General features: G+C 37.2%; 3 protein-coding genes across 11 annotated transcripts in view; 2 read left to right on the top strand and 1 right to left on the bottom strand.

Annotated features, from left to right (window-relative positions):
* Positions 1–346: 346 nt before the first annotated feature.
* Positions 347–3,593, top strand: LOC122574332. Of its 2 annotated transcripts, XR_006319003.1 has the most exons (6): positions 349–1,231; positions 1,937–2,075; positions 2,155–2,344; positions 2,526–2,599; positions 2,676–2,939; positions 3,192–3,592. XR_006319003.1 is itself a non-coding variant. In XM_043741824.1 (4 exons), exons 1-3 carry the CDS (start codon positions 596–598, stop codon positions 2,340–2,342), a joined length of 963 nt encoding a protein of 320 aa, XP_043597759.1. In that variant the 5' UTR covers positions 347–595; the 3' UTR covers positions 2,343–2,344; positions 3,192–3,593. The 2 variants fall into 2 exon arrangements, 1 of the variants encoding a protein (XP_043597759.1); XM_043741824.1 differs by lacking the exons at positions 2,526–2,599; positions 2,676–2,939 and having other exon boundaries at positions 347–1,231; positions 3,192–3,593.
* A 794-nt stretch (positions 3,594–4,387) lies between these two features.
* LOC122574330 (PAN2-PAN3 deadenylation complex catalytic subunit PAN2) lies at positions 4,388–16,751 on the top strand. Of its 6 annotated transcripts, XM_043741816.1 has the most exons (21): positions 4,388–4,814; positions 5,393–5,580; positions 5,744–5,913; positions 5,989–6,109; positions 6,180–6,376; positions 6,465–6,678; positions 6,754–6,899; positions 6,989–7,135; positions 7,221–7,317; positions 8,979–9,212; positions 9,307–9,552; positions 9,625–9,871; positions 10,598–10,777; positions 10,863–11,029; positions 11,362–11,530; positions 11,625–12,141; positions 12,339–12,556; positions 12,635–12,764; positions 12,868–13,089; positions 13,486–13,747; positions 13,838–16,751. In XM_043741816.1, exons 1-21 carry the CDS (start codon positions 4,736–4,738, stop codon positions 13,850–13,852), a joined length of 3,966 nt encoding a protein of 1,321 aa, XP_043597751.1. In that variant the 5' UTR covers positions 4,388–4,735; the 3' UTR covers positions 13,853–16,751. The 6 variants fall into 6 exon arrangements, with proteins under 6 accessions (XP_043597751.1, XP_043597750.1, XP_043597752.1 ...); XM_043741815.1 differs by having other exon boundaries at positions 13,486–16,751; XM_043741817.1 differs by having other exon boundaries at positions 9,625–9,844; positions 13,486–16,751.
* LOC122574329 (integrin alpha-PS2) overlaps positions 15,821–22,104 on the bottom strand; it is a 75,198-nt gene continuing 68,914 nt past the window's right edge. For all 3 annotated transcript variants that reach the window (XM_043741813.1, XM_043741811.1, XM_043741814.1), the window contains 4 exons: positions 21,303–21,918; positions 20,162–21,064; positions 17,541–19,634; positions 15,821–17,239 (listed from right to left, as the gene is read on the bottom strand). In XM_043741813.1, coding sequence (XP_043597748.1) covers positions 17,147–17,239; positions 17,541–19,634; positions 20,162–21,064; positions 21,303–21,918 — 3,706 coding nt within the window. In that variant the 3' untranslated portion in view covers positions 15,821–17,146. The remainder of the gene's footprint in view (positions 17,240–17,540; positions 19,635–20,161; positions 21,065–21,302; positions 21,919–22,104) is intronic.

Consider the following 22,104-nt stretch of genomic DNA (forward strand, 5'->3'; position numbering starts at 1 on the left):
AAATATATCCCTAGGATGAAAAAAGCAATCCACCGAATGAATTAAGAATTCGATAAAACCCATACATTTATACCACATTTACTGATAACTGTGCAACTACCAGACGTCTAATAATTCACATATTAATTTACTGCAAGCTACGTGGACACAGTACAAGAAATAATCGACATACGGTCGATTACGTACGTTAATGTAAACTCGAACAAGGGCAATTCCTGCGTAAGCGTTGATTGTTTAATACAGGGGTCAATTTAAACGTCATCTAATTACCGCCAACTCGTAGTTTCCTCGAACGGAGGCGAGGTACCGCGAGACTTGCGCGTACGCGGCCGCTTCTACTTGGAAATCAATATCAACCGACATCCAGGTTCACTTGAAACTGCAGTCACAACAGAATGCGCAACAGTTGCGTCTGAACGAAAGAGATATATATCGTGGCCGATCCCATTGTCGTTCATCCGATAACAATTCGAAAGTACTTACACCCTCGTCTCGAGTGCCGACCATGTGAACTGGAGCAAAAGCCGCGGTGGACGGTGGAACGTGTCGAGCGAACGAAACGACTCGACATGAGCGCGAAAACCCTGGCCTTCGGATGCAACGCGGTGCAATCATGCAAGATGCAGGAACGTACGAGGAACGAGCTGTGAACGCGATTCGGTTACAAGCTTCTGTCAAGATGTCCGAGAAGCGGATTTCGATGGGCATTAACGTCAGCATTCTCGTTATACTAACCATCTTCGGGGTGTTGCTTTCCTTGCCATTGCGATTGCTCTTGAACACGAATTATTACAGTCGAAACGAAACGATCGGCGAAAATACTACGATAGAAACGACGGAGAACGTAACAGTCGAAGCGATAATAATCCCGGTGGACCATCGAAAGTTGAGACGCTGTCCAAGGTTCGAGTACGAAGATAGATTGATATCGGTTTTTCAAAGTGATTACGATGGAAATTGTACTTACACGCGAGTCTGTCCGATTAACGACACGAAGGAGGAAAATAACGGAGATGTCGAGAGCGAACCTGTTAACAAAGGGAATAATGAAACGTCCAAGATATTGAAGGAGATCGTCGGCGAGAATTCGACGGAAAAAGTTGAAGAAAGTGGGAAAGATCGTCGAACGAAATCGGTTCTGGTCGCCGGACACATTCTCGTGACGATGCTTCTCATTTCAGCAATCGCTGCTCTCGTTGAAGTATTGCGAATACGTTTCGCTAGAGATAAGGTATTTCAGCGGAAACCGCACTAGTTTATCTTGTAACTTTGATCCAGATAGTGATATATATCCATTCCGTGATCTTTATAACGCACCATTTCTAACGATTATATTTCTCGTCGTTGCAAATCCAATCAGTGTAGATACGTTACAGGTACATTTAAGAGGCAGAGATAGAGATGCTCGTTTAACGAAACATTCGACATGAATGTTCCTTGAAAGCTATAATAGTAGAATATCGATTTAATGAATAAAAAAAAAAAAAAAAAAAAGACATCGATGAAAGTAATAGTAATATGCGAACTAGAATTTCTTGGTTGCGACTATGGTCTGTGTAGATTCATAGTACACAGAGAATCTTGATTGACTAAGGTATTTAAAGAACGAAATGTTATAGAATAGAGAATTTCTAGAAGTAGAAGTGTCATTAAATAAATTCTTAGTATCACAGATTAGACACTACCGCAAACAGATACTGTAGCATACGATACTAGTTAATCACATACAGTATGGACGTGTAATGTCATATCACGTTAACAAGTAGAACCATATTTTTGTAAAAGTGGATGCAACGAAACGTTACACTGATTGATTTCACGCGCACCGAAATGCATTTTCCTATTCTATGTTGCATAAAGTATATATAAATATATATGAAAAACAATACGACACGAGTATACAAACATGTATATATATGTTTAAAAAACGCATAAGGACTCGTCTAAGGCAGATAGTATCAGCTCAAGAAAAACGTCCATGGTCGAGTTACCCGTTCAGAGGAGATTCCTACCGAGGTACCCAATGAAGAGTGCGAGATCTTTCGAAATGCATCGATCTGCTTTACGCCTATTAGGTAGCCGTATAATTAGACAAACTCGATTAGCCTACATAAACGTATCGTTTAACATAAATGGCACTAAATCGAATCGTAGGTGCGAGACCGCCGCCTCTTATCCGTCGCTCGTCATTCCCAACGCAACCGTCTAAACAAAACTCTGGATCGGTCAGTGGAACACCGAATAATCGGAAATCGAGACGCCAATCGGCCGAATCCGACGAAGAAGTCGGAATCCTCATGAGCGCTCTTCATCATCGCACACGCCTGATTCGACGGCATTAAAGGTAATGATTCAAGGCAGTACGAAGATCCATTGGAAAAGTAGAATCGCAATTCTTTCTCAAGTGTTGCTGATTTAATCGAATCTATATATCATCGGTAATAAATTGCGTTTATGCAGAAGTAACATTCACGAGCTTAAACTTGTATATTAACAACTTAAATTATATTTTACTTCCGTTTCAGTAAGGTCGATCAATTGAATTCTTTGAAAATTCATTCGCGTTAACACTAACAGGGTACACGTCTTAGACTGAATGGTACGTTTTCAACAACATTGTAAATGAGATTAAAAAGATTTTTAATGAATAACACGATTTCAAATTGTTTTGTTAGGTCTTACATATCGCACAACGATTATGTTCACGAATTTTTTAAAAATTCTTACTACTTCGTGAAACAACCCAGAAGGACTTCCAATGAAATCGTTGTTTCTTCCTGTTCATATTTTACAATTCTGTCTACTTAACAGAAATTTTACAGTAGCAAACAATCTTCTAAATCTTTCACCCCCTCCCGCCCCCGCTGTTAAAATCAACAACAAATCTGCTTACTACCGTACCACCAACCATAATTTTAATCGTTTTTGTTCTCTATAAGGTAACTTTTACATACTGCTTCTATTTTAATATTTTTTCTTTCCCAAATTAATATTACAAAATCGTATAAATGAATATTACATACAATAAATATATTTAAAAACGTATAGTAGAATAAAATGCTATGTCGTAGTATTGAAAATGGCCCATGCCCATTTTTTTTTTTTTTGTTTCTTTTTTTTATCGATGATCTAAATCTACATATTTTCCATGAAAATTAATTAATACAATGATATCATTTCTTTCTTTTTAGGTAATACACCCGTAGAAAGCGTCTTTGAGAATAGGTAATCGCAAAATTGAAATCAAAGTGCAAAATGAATAAACACGGCTAGTACATCTAATCTATTCGTACTCTGTTGTATACGATATTGTTATACAAGGCGACGACCGTGTGAAACTAATCAAAATATAATATGAATGTATTTTGGAAAAAGTTAGAGATTCTCTTCGATACATATTTTCATATTAATAAACGTACCTCCTTTTAAACAGCGAATACTTCGACACTTCTGTGATTTTCATCGTTTCTCAAGTAATATGTAAAACGTTAATCAAAAATTGTGAAATATATATATATATATATATATGTACATATGTATATCGATGTCTGAGAAATAAATTCTACCATTCTTTACTCGAATTATTTTATACGAAAATACGTTTCAAAAAGCAGAGAATAGCATATTCAGATAATTAAGCGAAAATTGTATAATTTACAATTGAAAACAACGTATTTTATAATTAACCAAATTATGAATGTCGTTATAGTAATATCTTATAGGATTGTAACTTTTCACGATCTTTTTTAAAAAAACAAAATGCATTACATTAACTTTAATATTGTCGATGGATGTATTAAGAAACAATAGTTAAAATTTTTTAATATAATGCTAAATAAATTCGAATCTTATTACAAAAGGCAAAGCAACATATCAAGATGGCGTTATACAATTGTCGTTATGAATTTAGAACAATAATTATCAAAATATTTCTCAAAAGTATACATACATACATCTTAGTGATTTGAATTTATAGTGCATTTCAAACATATCCACGATATAATTATGAATATTATTTTTTTATTTTACTTACTTTTTCGCGTAGCACAAATGATATATGAGCAGAATCGAACGTTTTTCAATCGTAGACACCGTCTAGCCTGAAAATTTATTCATAAAATTGCCCTATTACTTCCAATTATTTCTTTAACGTAAGAATTTCATGAAAACGTAAAAGTATTTGAATTATATACTTTTCTCCATCAGTTCCATCGATTCCTAACTCCTTTAAACGCAATTTTTCTTAAATTCTCCCTCCAGCTTCGCGCCCCTCTTCTACAATATTTAGGGCGGCAACTAACGGAATAATAAAATTTAGAGGTTTTTGCGTCGTTTCTATTGGCAATACTGATTGACGCGCGAAGCAGCAGGTAGCGACACCTGTGAGCCGCAATAAAGCTATATAAGGGTGAACGCGTAGAAAAGGGCAATCATGAATTAAAGGTTGTTCGATGAGGAGGTCGATTCATGTCTTGTGGTAAACAAGTGTAGAAAGTGTCGTGCTAACTATAATTTTCATTAGTTCAAATCGGCTGGCAGTGAGAAAAGTGTGAATATTCGTGACGAAGTGTTTCGCTTGTTGCACAGTTGCCAAGGCGACTACGGTACGTGCGTGTGCGTGTCCAAAAGTGTGCTATGAAAAGAGAATGATCATTGGGGCAACGATTCTACGGCTATATTCGTATTAACGATAATTTCATGTTTCAAAATCGAACGGCCTGAAGACGGGAATATTATGGAATACTCAGTTTTGGGCCACTACAACCCGTCCATACAGGCCACGGCCGATAGCGATGTTAACGAACAAGTCCTTTGTAAGTATTTTAAATATATCATTTTAACACTCTTTCTCTCTTCCGAAAGCGACAAAATGAATTCGATTACATCAAAATGTGATTTTTTCGTCCCAAGATTCGGAAGACTCGGAAAGGCGCGAAACCTCTTTGTTCTATGACACTCGTTGCTCGAATCATGATGCGCGATCTGACGTCCCATTAGCCGTTAGTATCGCATAATATCTTTTGTCTCATTAATTCTTGTCCACCAATTCAATAAACTGTTACTGGTTACTCCCACTCTTTCCGCTGTTTTCGGAACATGATGCTTAGTTCCGATCAGCTGTTCGACCCAAAACAATCTTGCAAAATTCAAAGGTTAGACACACGATTCAAATCAGCTGTGATGTTGTTTTCAACTGTGAAATTTAGAGGCGCTCGTTCAGACAGAAATATTACAATTCGTAAACAATGATAACAAAGATTAATCGACGTTAATAATCTGTAACCTACATTCAATGTTGAAATGTCACAAGTTATGTTTAATGATATTGACTGATATTGAAACAACATCAAGAATTTCCATTGTCAACATCTTTTCTCATCTTTCATTACAGGGGAAGAACAAAATTATGCTTTAACTGGTGATGAGTATGTACCTGCAACAGAGCAATTTGGAGAGGAATTTTCCACGGCTGAATTTCATGAAACTCGTACTGTACTTGCTGATGGGGGGGATAGATTTGGAGTTTCCACTGTTACCTTTGACAATGTCGAAGAGCTCACTTGGATGGGAAATCAAGGGGTATTATAACATTTATTGTCTAGTTAACAAATTATACATTTTGTTACTTTTATCATTTACTTTATATAATTCGTATGATTAAAATAACTTCTAATTCATGTTACACTGTGATATTTATTAAATAATTATTAAAATTACATTGACTAAGAACAATGCTTTATAGGGTCATGTGACGTCTTATTATGGACCTGGTTTACAAAAGTACACCTCGTTTCAAGTTCATGCTACTCAAGAAATTCGGCATATTCATCCGGTAGATGAAGGAATTTTAATCCTGACACAGAGTTTATTACGATGTCAGTTGAGACGTGGCATACCGATATTTTCACACGTGTATGTTAATTTTGTAGTATTTGTATGACATTTATGAACTTATGAACTTTTTATATAGAAATAAATGATTTGTAGGTCGCCAAATATGATAGACATGCAATGCATGCTTCAAATTTCACCAACAGGGTTACTTATGGGAGGTCATCAGGAAAAAATAATCAGTTTTGATCTAACAAGAGGGAAAGAGACTGGATTAGTGAGTTTCACCTTATTAATAGAATAACATGATTATGTGGATATGTATTTGTAACATATTGTATTTATAGGTACATGTAGGGGAAAATGGTTGTGCAATTTTAAGGCAGCATAGCAGGCTTATATGCTGTGGCAACCCTGCTGGAAGAATCGATTTCAGAGATCCAAATACATTATCAATAGAACATACTTTTGATACTCACAGTGGTTCTCTCAGTGACTTTGATGTTCAAGGAAATTACCTTGTTACTTGTGGTTTCAGTAACTGGTAAGATTTAGAACACCATAATTAATACATCATTGAAAACACTATTGTAATTGTTAAAGTTTTTAATTCGTTTAATTTCTTGATCTAGTCGTCAGGGTTTGGCAGTAGATCGATTCTTAATGGCATATGACTTGAGACAAATGAGAGCATTAAGCCCAGTTGCAACTTTGGTGTGCCCTCTTCTATTGAAGTTCCTACCCAGATATTCCAGTCGTTTAGCTGTTGTAGCACCATCGGGACAAATGCAACTTCTTGATACTATCTATGCTAATGCACAGCCATCTGTGACATGCTTGTATCAGGTAAATGTTATATGTCATATCTGCAAAAAGGGTGATCTATAATTACATAATGTACAAGTTTTCTTGTATTGATAGGTTGCAAATAGTGGAGCAATATTATCGTTTGATGTATCTTCTACATCCCAGTGTCTATGCTTTGGAGATTCGGCAGGTTCTATACATCTTATGTCCACAAATATATCTGAGTCCACAAATATATCCCAGTTTAATACATTTTCTCGGTTAGTAAATATATTAAATCTTTTAAATAAAAAAAATTCCAGCTGAAGTTAGAAAGCATTGAACAATGATTCTGTTTTCATTTATCCAGACCAACTGAATTTGCTGATCCAGTTGAGCCACTTCCACATATATCATTCGATGATGATGTTACACCACTAAGTACAATACCAATGTATTATAATGGGCAGCCATTGTTAAGTGATTGGCCAGAGGAATTTTTGAGAAATGTTTATAGGTAGATAATGATAACTGACAATTAAATTGAACAAGTAGTGTTAATAAAAAAACTAATTCCAAACTTGTTTTTTATGTCTTTACAGAAGGACACCACCGATTGATCCTGAAATATTGCGTACAATGAAGATGCAAGGAACTATAGGTTATGCCCCAAATCCCCAGGCATTTCGCAGAAATCAAGTGAGGAAAAAATATTCTCCCACTCTTGTACAATATTCTTCTCCAACTCTTCTAAATCTCTCCTAAAATCCGAATTTCCTGTCTTCCATTCACAAAGTGTTTTCCATGACTCCCATTTAAGATTATATTATCATATTAGTCTTGATATTTGACTTTTTTGTTGCCAGTTACACCAATGGGAGTAAAACAGAACAAATTATCGCTGCCAAACATGGACAGTCCTCATTTATCTTTAACTTTATATAGTTTTAAATCAGTTTTGAGAAAGAACAAAGTTTGTCTTTAGGGAATTATATACTTGTAACTGAATAGTTATGTTTTTGTATGCATTGACACATATAGTGTGTTATTAATTGAATCAGTTATCAGACAATATTAGTTGCATAACATAACATAACTAAAAAATATAATCCAATTGACAACATTATTATAGCTTCAGTGATATAAATTGATGCAGTCAATCAGAACGATATATTGTAAGGAAAAGGAATTCGAGCTCCATACTTTCAATTTTTTAGAGAAGCCAGAATAATATGATGTGATTTAAGACTGATAACATTTCGTGATAAATATCGTAGTCTGTGAACAACCTTAAAAGATCGTGATATATTTTCATAAGCTAGTCTACAACATTCTAATAATTTCCTCTATGATAATATGTATGAGAGAAAAAGACCTAAGTAGGACATCGAACACGTGTATTATATAATATTCAAGTTTTTTTCTTAATTTTAGTCAATATATTTTTCAATTATATATAATAAATATAGTTACTGAATCCTATTATTTTCACTGATAAAAGTCCGTTACTGTAGATTTTTATTATAAAATATAAACGTTAGTAAATTTGTCTCGAGCCGAATTTCAAATTTTTAAGAATCTTACTAAATGTTATCTAAATATCTTTGAAAAATTGAGAAACATTGACATTTATTTTAAGGTTCGCATACCAGTAGTATCTTAATGGCTGCGTAAAATTGCAGTTATTGAAGAGCAATGGTTGCATCTGCCTCAATTTCTTCAAAAAAGCAATAACTTTTTTACTAACTTTTTATCAAGACAAATATGAATAATGTGCCAATCTAGGAATTACAATGAACGTGTTCTAAAATGATGTACATATATATTGCATTGCATAATTCGCGATATAGTTCCACAAATTATTTAAAATATACTCTCTATAGGCTTATGTTATGCTCTTTAGCTCCGTATGTAGTGTAATTTGAGTTTTGATCTACTTTCCAACAAATCATATCGTGTTTCAAATTTTGAAGTCTTGGATCTCAAGAAGAACACTATTTACTGCCTTTGATTTCGCGTTGGAACGTTTGTAATCGATGCATTTCGCTCGAATGGTTGTTCTAGTTTAATGATTTTGTGGCTAATAATCGATAGTATATATAATGCCTATATAGAATATATTCCTTCAAGAATGTAATAATGGAAGTTGTATTTGAGTGAAATAAAGGTTGTAAGACATACACGTAAGCCTAACTTATTGGCTCGGTCCCACGCGTATTCAATAGGTATTATTTATTTTTTTATGCTGCAAATCACGTTCATATAGTACATCGTAATTTTAATCTTATTAAATTTATTTAAGAGAAAAAGCGAAAGTCGTTTGACTGATTGAAGAAAAATAAATAATACCTCTTTTGCAGATACCTTACAATTTGGAAAAACGTCGGGGAGTAGTCGCAAAGCTTTTCGCTGGCGATTCACGATCAAAAACAGATGACGGCACCTTTGTAGCTATACCTAAACGTTATCGCAAAATCGAGTTGAAATATTCACGTCTCGGTTACGATGAATTCGATTTTGATCAGTATAATCACACCAACTTCTGCGGTCTCGAAGCAACTCTTCCTAACAGCTATTGTAACGCTATGTTGCAGGTAAGCTTAGTTCAATCAGCACAATGAATATCCAGAAAGCTTATTCTTGTAGGGAAACAAGCTCAGATACTCATGTTTATCACGTATTTTCTAGTTACTTTATTATTGCGAACCTATAAGAATAGCGCTGCTCTCTCACTCGTGCCAAAGAGAATTCTGCCTATCCTGCGAACTAGGATTCTTGTTTCACATGTTAGACACATCCCGAGGACTGCCTTGTCAGGCAGCCAATTTTCTACGAGCTTTCAGAACGGTTCCCGAAGCAGCAGCTTTGGGACTTATACTCAGCGATCTCCACCCGGAAGCCAAAAGGAAAACGAATTTGATGCGATTGATACAGGTATGTCTCTAAATACAGAACGTCCGTGTCTGTGTTAAATATTAATATGTTAATACTACTGTTGAATTTCAGAGTTGGAACAGGTTTATATTACATCAGATCCATTACGAAGTTCTGGAAACAAAGAAACGGCAACTGGAGGAAGAGGAAGCTGCTCGGCTTAAATCAGGACCAAAATGTCCTCCGTTCGTTTATAACGAACAGGATTTCCCTAGCATTTTGCAGGACATTGGCTCCCGATATAGAAGCCACGCAGAAGAAAGGAAGAAAAGGAAAAAACAGGAGGAGGATGGTAAATATATGTGGATCACATCGAAAGGTAAACACAATTCATGTGTAACCTTTTTATTGGGCACTTTTTGTGTTTATTTTTCATTTTGTATATTATTATTTGTTACACTTATTTGACCATTGTGGCGACATATCCAAAGAATACAAAGAAATTTTAAGGTTTTTAGGTTTTAAGTTTTAAAACAATTTCTTTCTTTTTTTTTTTTTAATGAGAAAAATTATGTATATTTTCATATCTGTATTCTTGGGATATACTGAGGTCGCCAGTTAATCCTTTTCTTTTTTATTATGCTAGATTATATTTATGCAGAAAGTTTTTTAGTCTCTTGTTTAAGCACTTTTTTTTTAATTTTGTTTTTACCTATGCTCCCTCTTCTTTTTTATAAGAAAAATGACATTGTTTTCTGCGAATGCATAGCCTATTTGCAAAAATTTGTTTTGTGTCTGCATTGCTCCGATTTCCAATAAATTCATTAAACTTTTCATTTTATATTTTTAAGGAGAAAATCAGAATATTTTAAATAGCGATATTGTCTGTAAAAAAAAAAAAAAAAAAAGGATAGTAATAATGCATTGCCAATACAAACACTATTCTCCTGAAATTAGCATACTAGTAAATAGATCCTCATGAAAGGCTATTGAATTTTTTTATATATTTTTTTTATAAATTTCCATTATTAACGTATACTATCTTAAAACTACAAAAGAAATAATGATATTCGAAAAAACTTATACAAATATTTATTTCCAATAGATAAAAACAGCAAAAAATCTATCGAGGAGAATGAAGTACGAGATGAAGAGACAGAGATCAGTCGTCTGTTTGGATCTGAACAAATGCATATACACCGCTGTCTCAAATGTGGACAAGAAGCTACAAAACATTCCATCATGTTGCTATGCAACTTAGTTTATCCGGAATTAACGCATCCTTGTAAGCCACTATTTACGCTATATATATGTTGGATATACACATCAATTATCGTTATACAAAATGAATGAATTTTTATCCTTTGCAGCCGAAGAAGTTCCATTTACGAGTGTTCTTACCCGTAGTTTAAGACCCGAGAAAATTACACCTGCATGGTGTGACAATTGTCAGAAGTTTACACCCACACTCCAGTCTCGACAACTGACTAAACTACCTCAAATATTAGCTCTGAATTGTGGTTTAGATACACAGCAGGTACATCAGACACAATCTTATATAATGTGTTTCGTATAAAAATCTAGCAGTTATAACTGGGAGCAGTTATAAATATAAAAATATTCTTGAGTAATATGAGAAAGATAGTTTTACAATTACTATTATTTTACCAATATCCAATTTCCGAAATGTCACTATTTATCATATTCGGTATGAAATACTTCGTTACTCATTATTCCTAATCATGTCCTACACATTGAATAATTTAATAACTAATCATCAGAGTTCTTTCATGACTGTATCTCATAGACTGCAAGCACACGCTAAGTTCCATGATGACTTTTAACACTCTAAAATTACCACTATTGTAGGATAAAGCATTCTGGCAAGCGCAAATGGATATAGTCGTGCAAAAAGTATTAAATGGCAAAGAAAGTAGCCCATCTTCGAGTCCTGTCCCCATTACTGCGAAACCATGTCGATATGGCAACAATTGTACTCGCATTGGCTGTAGGTTTAGACACATTGGTAGAGATCCAGGTACAGTTACAAACCATTTTACAATTTTTCAGAATTTTCATTATATCATACTTAACTAACATTTTCGATCTGTTTTATTTAAATTTTTTATTAGAAAATATACAAACGCCACCAGTTACTCCACCCATAACAACTTCGACACCGCAATCGGTCACAACACCGCCTAGTCACTTATACTATTCTCATTCGTGGATTCCACACGATATAGAGATCTCCTTGGATAGCAATTGTGAATTATTCGTAGAAAAGATCAGCACTCCAAAGAGCGACTCTAACGAAAGTAGTAAAACGGTCAATGAGGTCATAGTAGAAAATGGTCAAGGGGATAATAAGATACAAGAATCTGAGATCTCCGGAGAAGAAGAGAAAGTGGTTAAAAATCATGTTAACACAGTACGACATGACGATGTGGAGAAAGGAAACAAAACTGATGAAAATTTGGATAAGATAAGCAAAGTTCGGTATAGTCTTAGTGCTGTGGTTTGCTACATTGATGATAAGAGTAACGAAGATAAGAGGAATATCGTTGCGCTATTACGAGTCGGACCAAATTATCATGAACGATCGGCTGGCAGTGCGGTGTCGCAGTGGTACATCTTTAACGATTTTTGGTGCGTAAATGTAATTCATTTTCCGTACTCAATGATACTAGAATAATCGACGAAGAATCGTATGGATGGCATGAATGATGGAAAACTTTGAAAAGTTTTCTATGCATACAAATGTTCTAAATTGGAATCTTACTTTCTTCGTTAGTTTTATAGAATTTTGTTTCAAGTTGTAATGAAAATTTGTCTATTTTGTTTAGTATATCCGCAGTGACACCGCAAGAAGCGGTATGGTTCAATCTTGATTGGAAGGTTCCATGTGTCCTTCATTATACTGCTGTACCTGCACCTGAACCAGCACCATTTGTAAGTCCACTTACCTATGATGTATTTGGTGAAGATAAATGTATCGCTCGCAGCGGAGGGACAAGGGGTATCACGTTTACCCCATTGACGTCCGACGAAATGCCTAAAACAGGTTTCTATCAAATATAGAAATAAAAGACATTAAATTACATACGTAAAATGATATTAACTGATAAAATTGTTTCTATAGGTGAACTAGTTGGAATTGACGCTGAATTTGTAACGTTGAATCAGGAAGAATCTGAACTCCGTAGCGATGGAAAAATGTCCACTATAAAACCAAGTCACATGTCTGTTGCTCGTATAACTTGTATACGTGGGTATGTACAATTTTTAACTATTTTCTTATCATTCTTACATTAGTATAGCCATTTTTTGGATCACTATGTTTCTTGCTTAATATTTTTTTAATTCCTTAAACAGCCAAGGTCCTCTGGAAGGAACTCCCTTTATAGACGATTACATAAGCACTCAAGAACAAGTAGTAGATTACCTGACAAAATTCAGTGGGATTCAACCAGGTGATTTGGATGCAAACTTTAGTAGCAAGCACTTAACAACTCTAAAATCAACGTACCAAAAACTACGATTTCTCGTTGATAATGGAATTATGTTCGTTGGTCATGGCCTGAAGAATGATTTTAGGTAATTACATTACTTTTTGCTTTTATCATGTAGCGGCACATGAGTCATAGGACAATTCGAATCGGGAGTGATTCGTATTGTTGTGCCTTAGAGTGTGGACACTGTTTCGATTTATTAGATTCAAAAGTAAACGAACTCTGGACAAAAAGCATTATCGGAGCAACATAGCGAGTCGATATAGCGATCAGCATAGCGATTTATTATAGCGAGTACGGTAGAATTGAGTGAGCGACGGTTACGACCGACATACACTATCTCTGTACTTATATTTAAAGTGATTTTAATATACATTGACTATTATAGTTTTACCACTCGTCTCTTTAATATACTAACACGTCTAATACCATCTCAATCATATTGATTTTACATGTTTTTTTTTTTTGTCGTTGTTCACAGAGTGATAAATTTAGTCGTTCCACCGGAGCAGGTCGTAGACACAGTATTGCTGTTTCATTTACCTCGTCATCGTATGGTATCGTTGCGTTTCCTTACGTGGCACTTTTTGGGTAAGAAGATTCAGTCGGAAACGCACGACTCTACTGAAGATGCCAGGGCTGCTCTAGAGTTGTATCGTAAATACAAAGAGTTAGAGAATTCTGGAAAGCTGGCGGAATCGTTAAAGGAGCTTTACAACGTTGGCAACCAACTACAATGGAAGGTAAGGATGATCGATTACTTAAAATACCCATAGCCAAATATATATAAATATTTTTAATTAATGCTTATTAATTAATTTGTCTGTCCTCAGGTTCCGGACAGCTGATACGAGGATGATCCCCAGGAAGAAGTGTATGATTTAGTTACATGCAAAGACAATGAAGTTTAGACGATAATTTTGAAGTATAGTCATAAACAAACCGAGGATTGAATTCTGAAGTATAGTCATAAACAAATCGAGGATTGAATTTTGAAGTATAGTCATAAACAAATCGGCGATTGAATTTTGAAAAAACATTATTTATTATTTCGGTCCATGCGTTTATTCTGTTCGAGAACAAGTCCAATCATTCGTACATAGAAACTAGGGAAATTTCAAAATTATATGTCTTGATGATGTCGCGGGTGTTAATGATTACGGGTACAACTACATAGTTTATCGTATTTAGTATTTTCTTATCTCACGACATCGGTTCGTATAAACAGAACTCAATTATCGACCGTGAATTATAAATCTTTTAGTTAGCCTCCGTCTGATCGAGATTATTGTAAATTATCAAGCGAGACGTTAGAGAAAACAAAATTTCGTGTTGATTGTAATTTTTCGGCAAGGATCGAAACAAAATATCTGGTGCGCATTTGGTGGTAATTGTATATACATAATGTTGTACATACGTATTGTTCGATAGAACATTAGTTTTTGAAGAAGAGTATCGACCTCACACTGCCGAAGATAATGAATATATTTATTTTGTTTTCTCGATGTATCTTAAATGGAAGATAACACATACACGTCAACCATTCTGTTTGGTAAATTGTTTTCTCTTCAACGACACACTACTTTGATCACTGAATTTGAGAAATTTAAAAAATTTATCAAAGTTCGAAAATCATTTCGATCTTCCGATATTAAAGTTTCGAAGACTGAACGTTTAAACGAGATAAGTTAAATTGGTATACATAAATATTTTATCAAATTATCGACGAATTTTGATATAAATAATGAAGAAATAGGATGTATGTATACATCATGCGTCGTTGAAGGGCTAACAATACGTGTATATAACGAAAGATTAATATTTTTAGCAATAATCGTAGAGGTGGATGAGTATGTCTGTACGAAATGTTTCATGATTTCCTTTTTTTATATGTATGTTTTTTAAAATATTGACTTTTGTACCGTTTTTCCCAACGACAACTCATTAGAGAAGGCAGAAACCGGGGGAAAAATATGGAGACGCTTTTTTACAAGATTTACTTCGTCCCGGTGGTAGATTTCATTTTGTCTCACGAATATACGCAGACCATTTTCGCTCGATCGAAAAAACAAATCAATCATTGAAAGAACCAGAAATTTTTCTAAACACTTTTTCTACTTCAAGGTTCTTAAAACGCAAGAAGTAAAATATTAAATGAAATACGGTAATATATTTTACAAAATGATTGTACTCATAAGATTATTTTTGTACAAATTTTATCAAAGACAATGAAAAGTCAAAATAAGAGAAAGAGTGTTGTGTATGCGTGTGTGTGCGCGCGCGTGCGTGAGAGAGTGAGAGAGTAGAAACATTGTCAAATTCTATCAAATAAATCAAGATTATCGAAAGATATATTTTTTTATATCTGGAACAATTTTCTTATCATTTATGCGCGACGTAACTTTACAAATTAATGCAGATCTAACAGAAAACGATCCATACAACTATCGTAGAAACAACAGTGAGAGTATGATATTCATGCTAATCATGCATTTGTTTTATGTCTACTGCTGTTACGTCATTGTAATTTTTCTAATAAATGATTATATGAAAAATTGATTGTTCCTGATCATATTGTGACGAATCTCCTGATACAAGGATACGGATTTATTTAAAACAGGGAATAAGTCTGAAACAAAGGGGGATCATCCCACCGAGATTAGTAGTTGGTCTCAATGAAAAATTAATTAATTCTCCATTCTCATGACATATATTTTCAAAATTATTCTCGTTAAAAAATTCTAGATTTCTTAAAATCGATAAAGTAATTTTATCAGAGGCGATATTTTACCTACATTTAAAAATAAAATACCATCTTTAATATTAATAATATTATTAATTAATATATATATATATTTTTTTTTTTCTTTTAATATTACACCTTAAGTCTGTATGTACAGGTCAGTTTCTACTTTCCCGCTTATTCAGGAATTCGTTTGCTCTCTACACAATTATTAATTTGTGTTAGCTAGTTACTTTCTGAACGGTTTTTAGTAATACAGTTAATAATTTACAAGATTGTACACACATACAGTCAGGGCAAGCCCCGGTTTCACGTTACGACGCTCTATCATACGTTACATATACATATAATAATGTAGAAATTTTAATAAATAATCGAAAACTCCCGTTCTCGAGCTTGTTTTAAGAAGGAGAACAAATATAAAATCGACTGCCGATGTCGGCGACGAATGAGATCTCTATCGACGTGAATCGAAGCATTCGAGCCGATTAAACGTTCTTCTAATGGAAAATAGAACTAATAAATTATTATTCTGAATATTCCACCAGGTAAGCCAGAATAAATATACTATAGTATATTTACAACACAGAACTAGACATTTTTCTCTTGGTAATCTCAACTATTTTGCAATTGCTCAAGCCCCGGAATATAATCAGCGTTTGTACAAGACCGATAAAATGAAAAACTCGTTCACTCTTCGATCTTATTTTTTCAGAATTCTCCATAGCGGACGTTCCCTTTTTTTTTTAAAAAAAAGGAAAGATTATGATAAATTCTACACGGAGTGAAAAAGTGCAATCTATTTTCCATAAATTGCAAGATGTATCTGCAGGCCACTTCGACCTCCACGTCATCGAGGCAGTTCGATCGATCTTCGTATTCGCTCGTAATCATCGACGAGCATGTGGCTTAAGTAAATTACAGGTAATTAAAAAATGACATAATAATAATAATAATAATAATAATAATAATAATAATAATAATAATTAAAAGAAAAAGAAAAACGTCTCCTGACTAGAAACTTGCATGATCGAGCTGCAGGAGCTGGAAGGAGTATTCAGTGGCAGTAGAAAATAATCGCAGATTCGCCCCAGAACCTTTTTTAACATCGCTTATTCGTTCGTAATTCGATGTAAGTAAAAATGCTCGAGCAGTTTCCTCGTTCGGGGCTGGAGATAAAGGCACTCGCGATTTAGTTAATTACAATAATCGTAGTATTAGTCACAGTGCTGCTTGACACGGGACTGTATTACAGTTAGGACGAGCCGTGATCCAGGCAGTGCGTAAATTTCTTCCTTCGCGAGATTCGAGGATTAAAAGGCCCTCCCTGTCTCGTTCGTTCAGTTCTACTTTCAGAGATTTGAAATGAATTCCACCGATGGATACTTGGCCCTTTTTCTCAGTGGTCGTCACCCTGCTGGAAGTGGCCGTTCCTGTTCAATGGTTGCCTCTCCGGTGCATCTGACGGTCTATTCCTCTTAAAGAACCCGCACTGTAGAAGAAATAAAAAGGTATTTCGTAAAATCGTTTCAGTTCTTTACCTTATTCAGTTTTAAGGCTTTACGGAAGATGTACTTGTGTAATAGCAACAACATTCTCAACAAATATTCTTCGAGATTTCTCGATTTTTCTAATGAAAGATTTTTAGCAAAAACGAGAACAGAATGTTTCTAGAAGGATAAGAATAGTTTAGAGAGATTACAACACTCGATAGATACTTTCAACAAACAAGCCTTAATATCATCGTACATCGTCTTACGCAAACTCGTACCGCTTAATTTGCATAAACAAACCTTGTGCAGCAGGAAAATAAGCAGTAATAGGATGATCGTTCCAGCGCAGGCAGAGAGCACCACGACCCAGAGCGGAATAACATCCGGCGCAGATGGTGTTATGCTTGGCTCGACGTTCGTCTTAATTTCGTGGCTCTTGATCACCTGTTCGGCAGGTGCGCCTATGAACGGTTGCTTGGTGACTTGTGCCTCCAATCGAGTCGAAACTCTGACTTTTTCCTGCAGAGCGACCTTCTTCAACGTCCTTGCGTCCACTCTGTACCTAGCTCCGATCCAAACTTCCTGGTCCTTCTTCAGTGGACCCAGAACGCATCTCAGCATCACGCACTTGGCTGTCTTGCAAAGACTAACCGGTTCCTGCTTTCTTAGATCGCTCTCGTAATCTTGCTCGTCGAATTCTGTTTCTGGCATTAAAGGATCGTTTTCAAGATCCCTAGGTATTCTATGGAGCTTCTCGAATTTTTTAAATTCCCTCACATTAACCATGTCGCTTTCTCGCCTGAATCTAGAACCATCGTTGGAATTTGGAATCTTAGTCGATAAACGTTCCTCGGGAGTATCGCGGTTCTCTCTTCCGTAAACTCTGCTAGTTACTCTTCTGTCTTCTATTCTTCTTTCCTCGTGCGTGCTGGTATACTTGGACTCGTAGTCGCTTCCTATGCCAGCAGCTTGGCTGGATTCTTCGTTCCAGGATTTACTGTAACCCTTGGTTTCGTATTCGCTACCGGTTCTACCTCCCTGGTAACTATATGGATCCAACGTATAGGTTCTTTCCTCGGTGTAGGTAAACGAGCCCTGCAGAGGGAATCTGCGGCCATCTTTAAGCACGATGAATCCTTTTCCGCTCGAATCGACCAGAAGTTCACCCTCTATCTTCAAGAATGTACCGTCTCTGGTCTCCGTAGGTCCAGAAACGTAACTCTCTCCTCCGTAACGGTCCTGAAGAGGAAACGTAGATCCATCTTGGAACTCTATATACTCCTTTCTGTCGGCAGAATTTCGGAATCTTCCCATAAACTGAACATATTGCTTGCCCTGTCTGTTGAACAATTCGTAACCAGTCGCTGACTTCGATAAGGATCCAAACAGTCGCGACAGGTCCTGCGTGGAGCTGACGTTACGTAGTTGAAATCCGAATTCACCTCCTCGTACAGTTTCTTCTCGATCACCGCTGATGAAACCGCTCTGAACTCCACGATGTTCGGAGGAACTGCCGTAACGTTTCTCCTGCTCCAGCCTATATTCCTCCTCCTCTATTCGTCTTCGTTGTTCCTCTTGTTGCCTTCGTATCTCTTCCTCTTGCTGTTGTCTTCGTTCCTCCTCCTGTCTCTTCCTCATCTCCTCGTCCGCCCTTCTGCGTTCCTCTTCCTGTCTTCTCTGATAATACAAACGTTCTTGCTCCTCTCGTTGTCTTTGCGCAGCCATGTGTTGTTCCTTCTTTCTCTGACGTTCCAATCGAGCCTCCTCCTCGCGTTCGCGTTGTGCCTGTCGTTGTCGTAATAGCTCCTGGTAGCTTTCGTCGTTCTCGTTTATGTTAGAGCCGTATCTATCCGACGAAGACGAGCGACCACCAGAAACGCTGGTCTCGCCCCAGCGGTTTACAAAGGTTTCGGAATGGTTCACGTACGATCCATGGCCTCCTTCGAAGTCTGGCACTCTTGCACCTAGACTGTTACCATCACTGGGCCGGAAACCACCGCCCAACGTAGCCGTCTCTCCGTAACCGCCAGACTCTGTGTGAAAAATCACGCCTCTGTTGCCAGCGGCTAAGTCTGCCGTATTTATAGAGCCGGTCCCTGAATTGTTTTGAGTGTAGGTGGTGATTAGGACGTCTGGTTTGCTTCCAGTGTCGGATAATTGGAACCTTCTTGTTTCACTGGTGATCGCTTTAGACGAAGAGGTGGAGGAATGACGAGATTTCTGGATGTTGGAACTGTCTCCGGTGTTGATCTCGGACTCCTCTTTCTGCGACAGTTTACTTTTGTCCATGTCGAAGCCTCGTTGCACGTTAATCGTTCTGCCTGATTGGGACTCGTCCAGGATCACTCCCGATGGATCTGGGTGATGCCAGTACATACTTCTGCGTTGGTCCAGCTGTAATTAACATACGAATATACTACTTTTCATCCGAATGTTATCGTTCGTTCGGTCGATTTAAGGGAACGTTCTCTACTTCGAGACGAGAAGTTATTTTTACAAAGATAGCTTCTTCCATCTTAACCTGACTTCGGCTTTTTCCTTTCAATTTAATCGGCACTTACGCGCGAGTCAAATGATCCCTGCATCCGATAGCGTTCCATCGGAGCGAAACGATTTACAAATGCATCGAAAAGGCCGGCAATTTGTGAGTCTAACGACTCGGTGAAAGCGATCGGTCAGAGAAGGATTATAATCTCGACTTGTGCGAGCGTATGCAACGATCAGGAAATGAATACACATATTCGTACAAAGCTCAAGTGTACGATACAATACATTCAACGTGATTTTCTTAAAAAACGTATCATAATTGTACGATAATGGACTGAGTGAAAGCGTCGGCGATTGGCAGTAAAGTCTAAACCAAAACGTAAGGCTGTCAAAGTGTTGTAATAAAAATATATATAATAAGTCTCGAAACATACCTTCAGACTAAGATAATTTGCATTGGCAGGTTCACAGGCGATGGGTCCAGAAGTTTCCGGCTGCTCCAACAAATACAGCAACGTGTCTCCGGCCAAAGTTTGAGCAGGCCAAATAAGAAAAGCCTCTGCTTCGATAACGTCCGATGGACCCTGGTTCCGAATAGTGTAATTGTGCGTCATAGCTGGTCCAAACTCTGCCTCCGTAGTAACATTTATCTCGCTGGTATAATTATCCGGATTGTAATACAGATCCTTCGGTTTACTTTCACCGTCTATTCGTAGATCGGTCTCGATCCAAATTGGCAATCTCAAGGTATACGTATTATCGCCGGTCGTGTACGGATTCTCAGGATTGGTGGTGTTCACGTCCATTTCGAACTCGTAAATCGGCTTCATTCCATGCGACGTGACAGGTTGCAACAACACTCTGAATTTAACTAATCCGTTCTTCTGCAATGGATTGCCAATATCGCAACGAAGAGTATTGTTATTTGATTGTTTGGGCGCCGAACATTGAACAGGCACCCCCATAGTCTCGATCTTCTCCACTTTGATGTAATCGATACCAGCGGGTAGTTTCAAGTTATACGTCGACTCGAAAGCGTCCTCCCCCATGTTCTGCACCAACACGTCTAGCTGCAGCCGTTTGCCGGAGCCTAGCAGGTACTTCTGCACGTTCGATGTCACGTTCATCTGCAGATCTGGGATACACACGTTGTCGGGGCCGCAGTTCTTTCTGATGGACAGAGAGTCCTTCCTGGACGTCGTGGAACCCAGAACGGGACGCAAGGAGAGTCTAGGGTCTCTCGGTCGAGTGTCTTCGTAGCGTTCCTCGTCGAGACTCATCCGCATCTCGGCGTCCAGCGATGTAAGCTTGTCGCGAATGTTCGGTGTCACGTATACCTATGGATGGTGGAAGGGATTCTGGTTAATTAGATCCGACGAGTCAAAGTTTTGGACAACTATGACTGAAAATGTAACAAATAGAATTCTGTCCCTACGTTTACTTTTCTTTTTTTTCTTTTTGATTAAATAATACTCGAAAGTTTTTGGTAGTGGAACTTGGAAATTTCCAATCAAATTCTCCGATTAATTGATAAAAGTTGTTCGCCGAAAAGCAAGTGAAATGATTTAGACGAACCTGAACGGTGCGACAGAACTGTCGTTCGCGATCGACCATGATCGTTCGATTCATCGTGTTCCTTCCCTCCAGCTCCAAGAAGAACAATCTCGGACTCTTTGTTTTCTTCACGTCCAGGGCGTATTGAATATTGAAATTATGCCTCGAGAAAACACCTTCCCCGCTATATTTGAAACAAGCTCTCAGAGGAAGGCAAGTGACTCTGCTGCCGTCCGATAGTGTACAATTTCTATCGTCCAGAGAGATCAACTTCGACTCCAGATCGAAGGACACGTACGAATCCATCTTGATGACCGGCCTGGACCTGAAGAATATAGCGGTGGCAGATTCGTAAGCACCGACCACCAAATCTGGATAACGATTTCCATCGAGATCGAGGCCACCAGACACGGAAAATCCAAACGTGTTCACCGGTACATCGAGGTTTTCAGCGTAGATCACCTGGGAATACTTTTCGAGAACGCCGGTTGACGAACCGTGATAGATGTACACGGCACCGTGACCACGTAAACCACCGTAAGGAGCACCCACCACGAAGTCACCATAACCGTCACGGTCGATGTCCCCCAGAGAGGCCAGTGACAAGCCGAATCGTCCGCGGTTGCTCTCTCCGTCCCTGGATAACGATAAGCAATTATCGCGGGAGTTCAACGATCCGTGTGTTCTCGAGTTCTGGCTGATCCTCAGGATCTTCCTTGCAACTAGTTTCAGCCACGGATAACGACGATTCGTTCGTGTGGCAGCAAAATTGAATTACGACGGACAAGAGTGTTCTCTTTTCTACGATAGTAACTTTAAATCG

The sequence above is a fragment of the Bombus pyrosoma genome, linkage group LG13 (genome assembly GCF_014825855.1).
Source record: "Bombus pyrosoma isolate SC7728 linkage group LG13, ASM1482585v1, whole genome shotgun sequence".
Lineage (NCBI taxonomy): Eukaryota > Metazoa > Arthropoda > Insecta > Hymenoptera > Apidae > Bombus > Bombus pyrosoma.

Coding starts and splice junctions, on each gene's coding strand:
- LOC122574332 (XM_043741824.1), top strand. CDS start 596: ATGCAACGCGGTGCAATCATGCAAGATGCAGGAACGTACGAGGAACGA. Junction 1,232..1,936: donor TACGTTTCGCTAGAGATAAG/GTATTTCAGCGG, acceptor AAAACGCATAAG/GACTCGTCTAAGGCAGATAG. Junction 2,076..2,154: donor ATCTGCTTTACGCCTATTAG/GTAGCCGTATAA, acceptor ATCGAATCGTAG/GTGCGAGACCGCCGCCTCTT.
- LOC122574330 (XM_043741815.1), top strand. CDS start 4,736: ATGGAATACTCAGTTTTGGGCCACTACAACCCGTCCATACAGGCCACG. Junction 5,581..5,743: donor CTTGGATGGGAAATCAAGGG/GTATTATAACAT, acceptor AATGCTTTATAG/GGTCATGTGACGTCTTATTA. Junction 10,778..10,862: donor TCCGGAATTAACGCATCCTT/GTAAGCCACTAT, acceptor TATCCTTTGCAG/CCGAAGAAGTTCCATTTACG.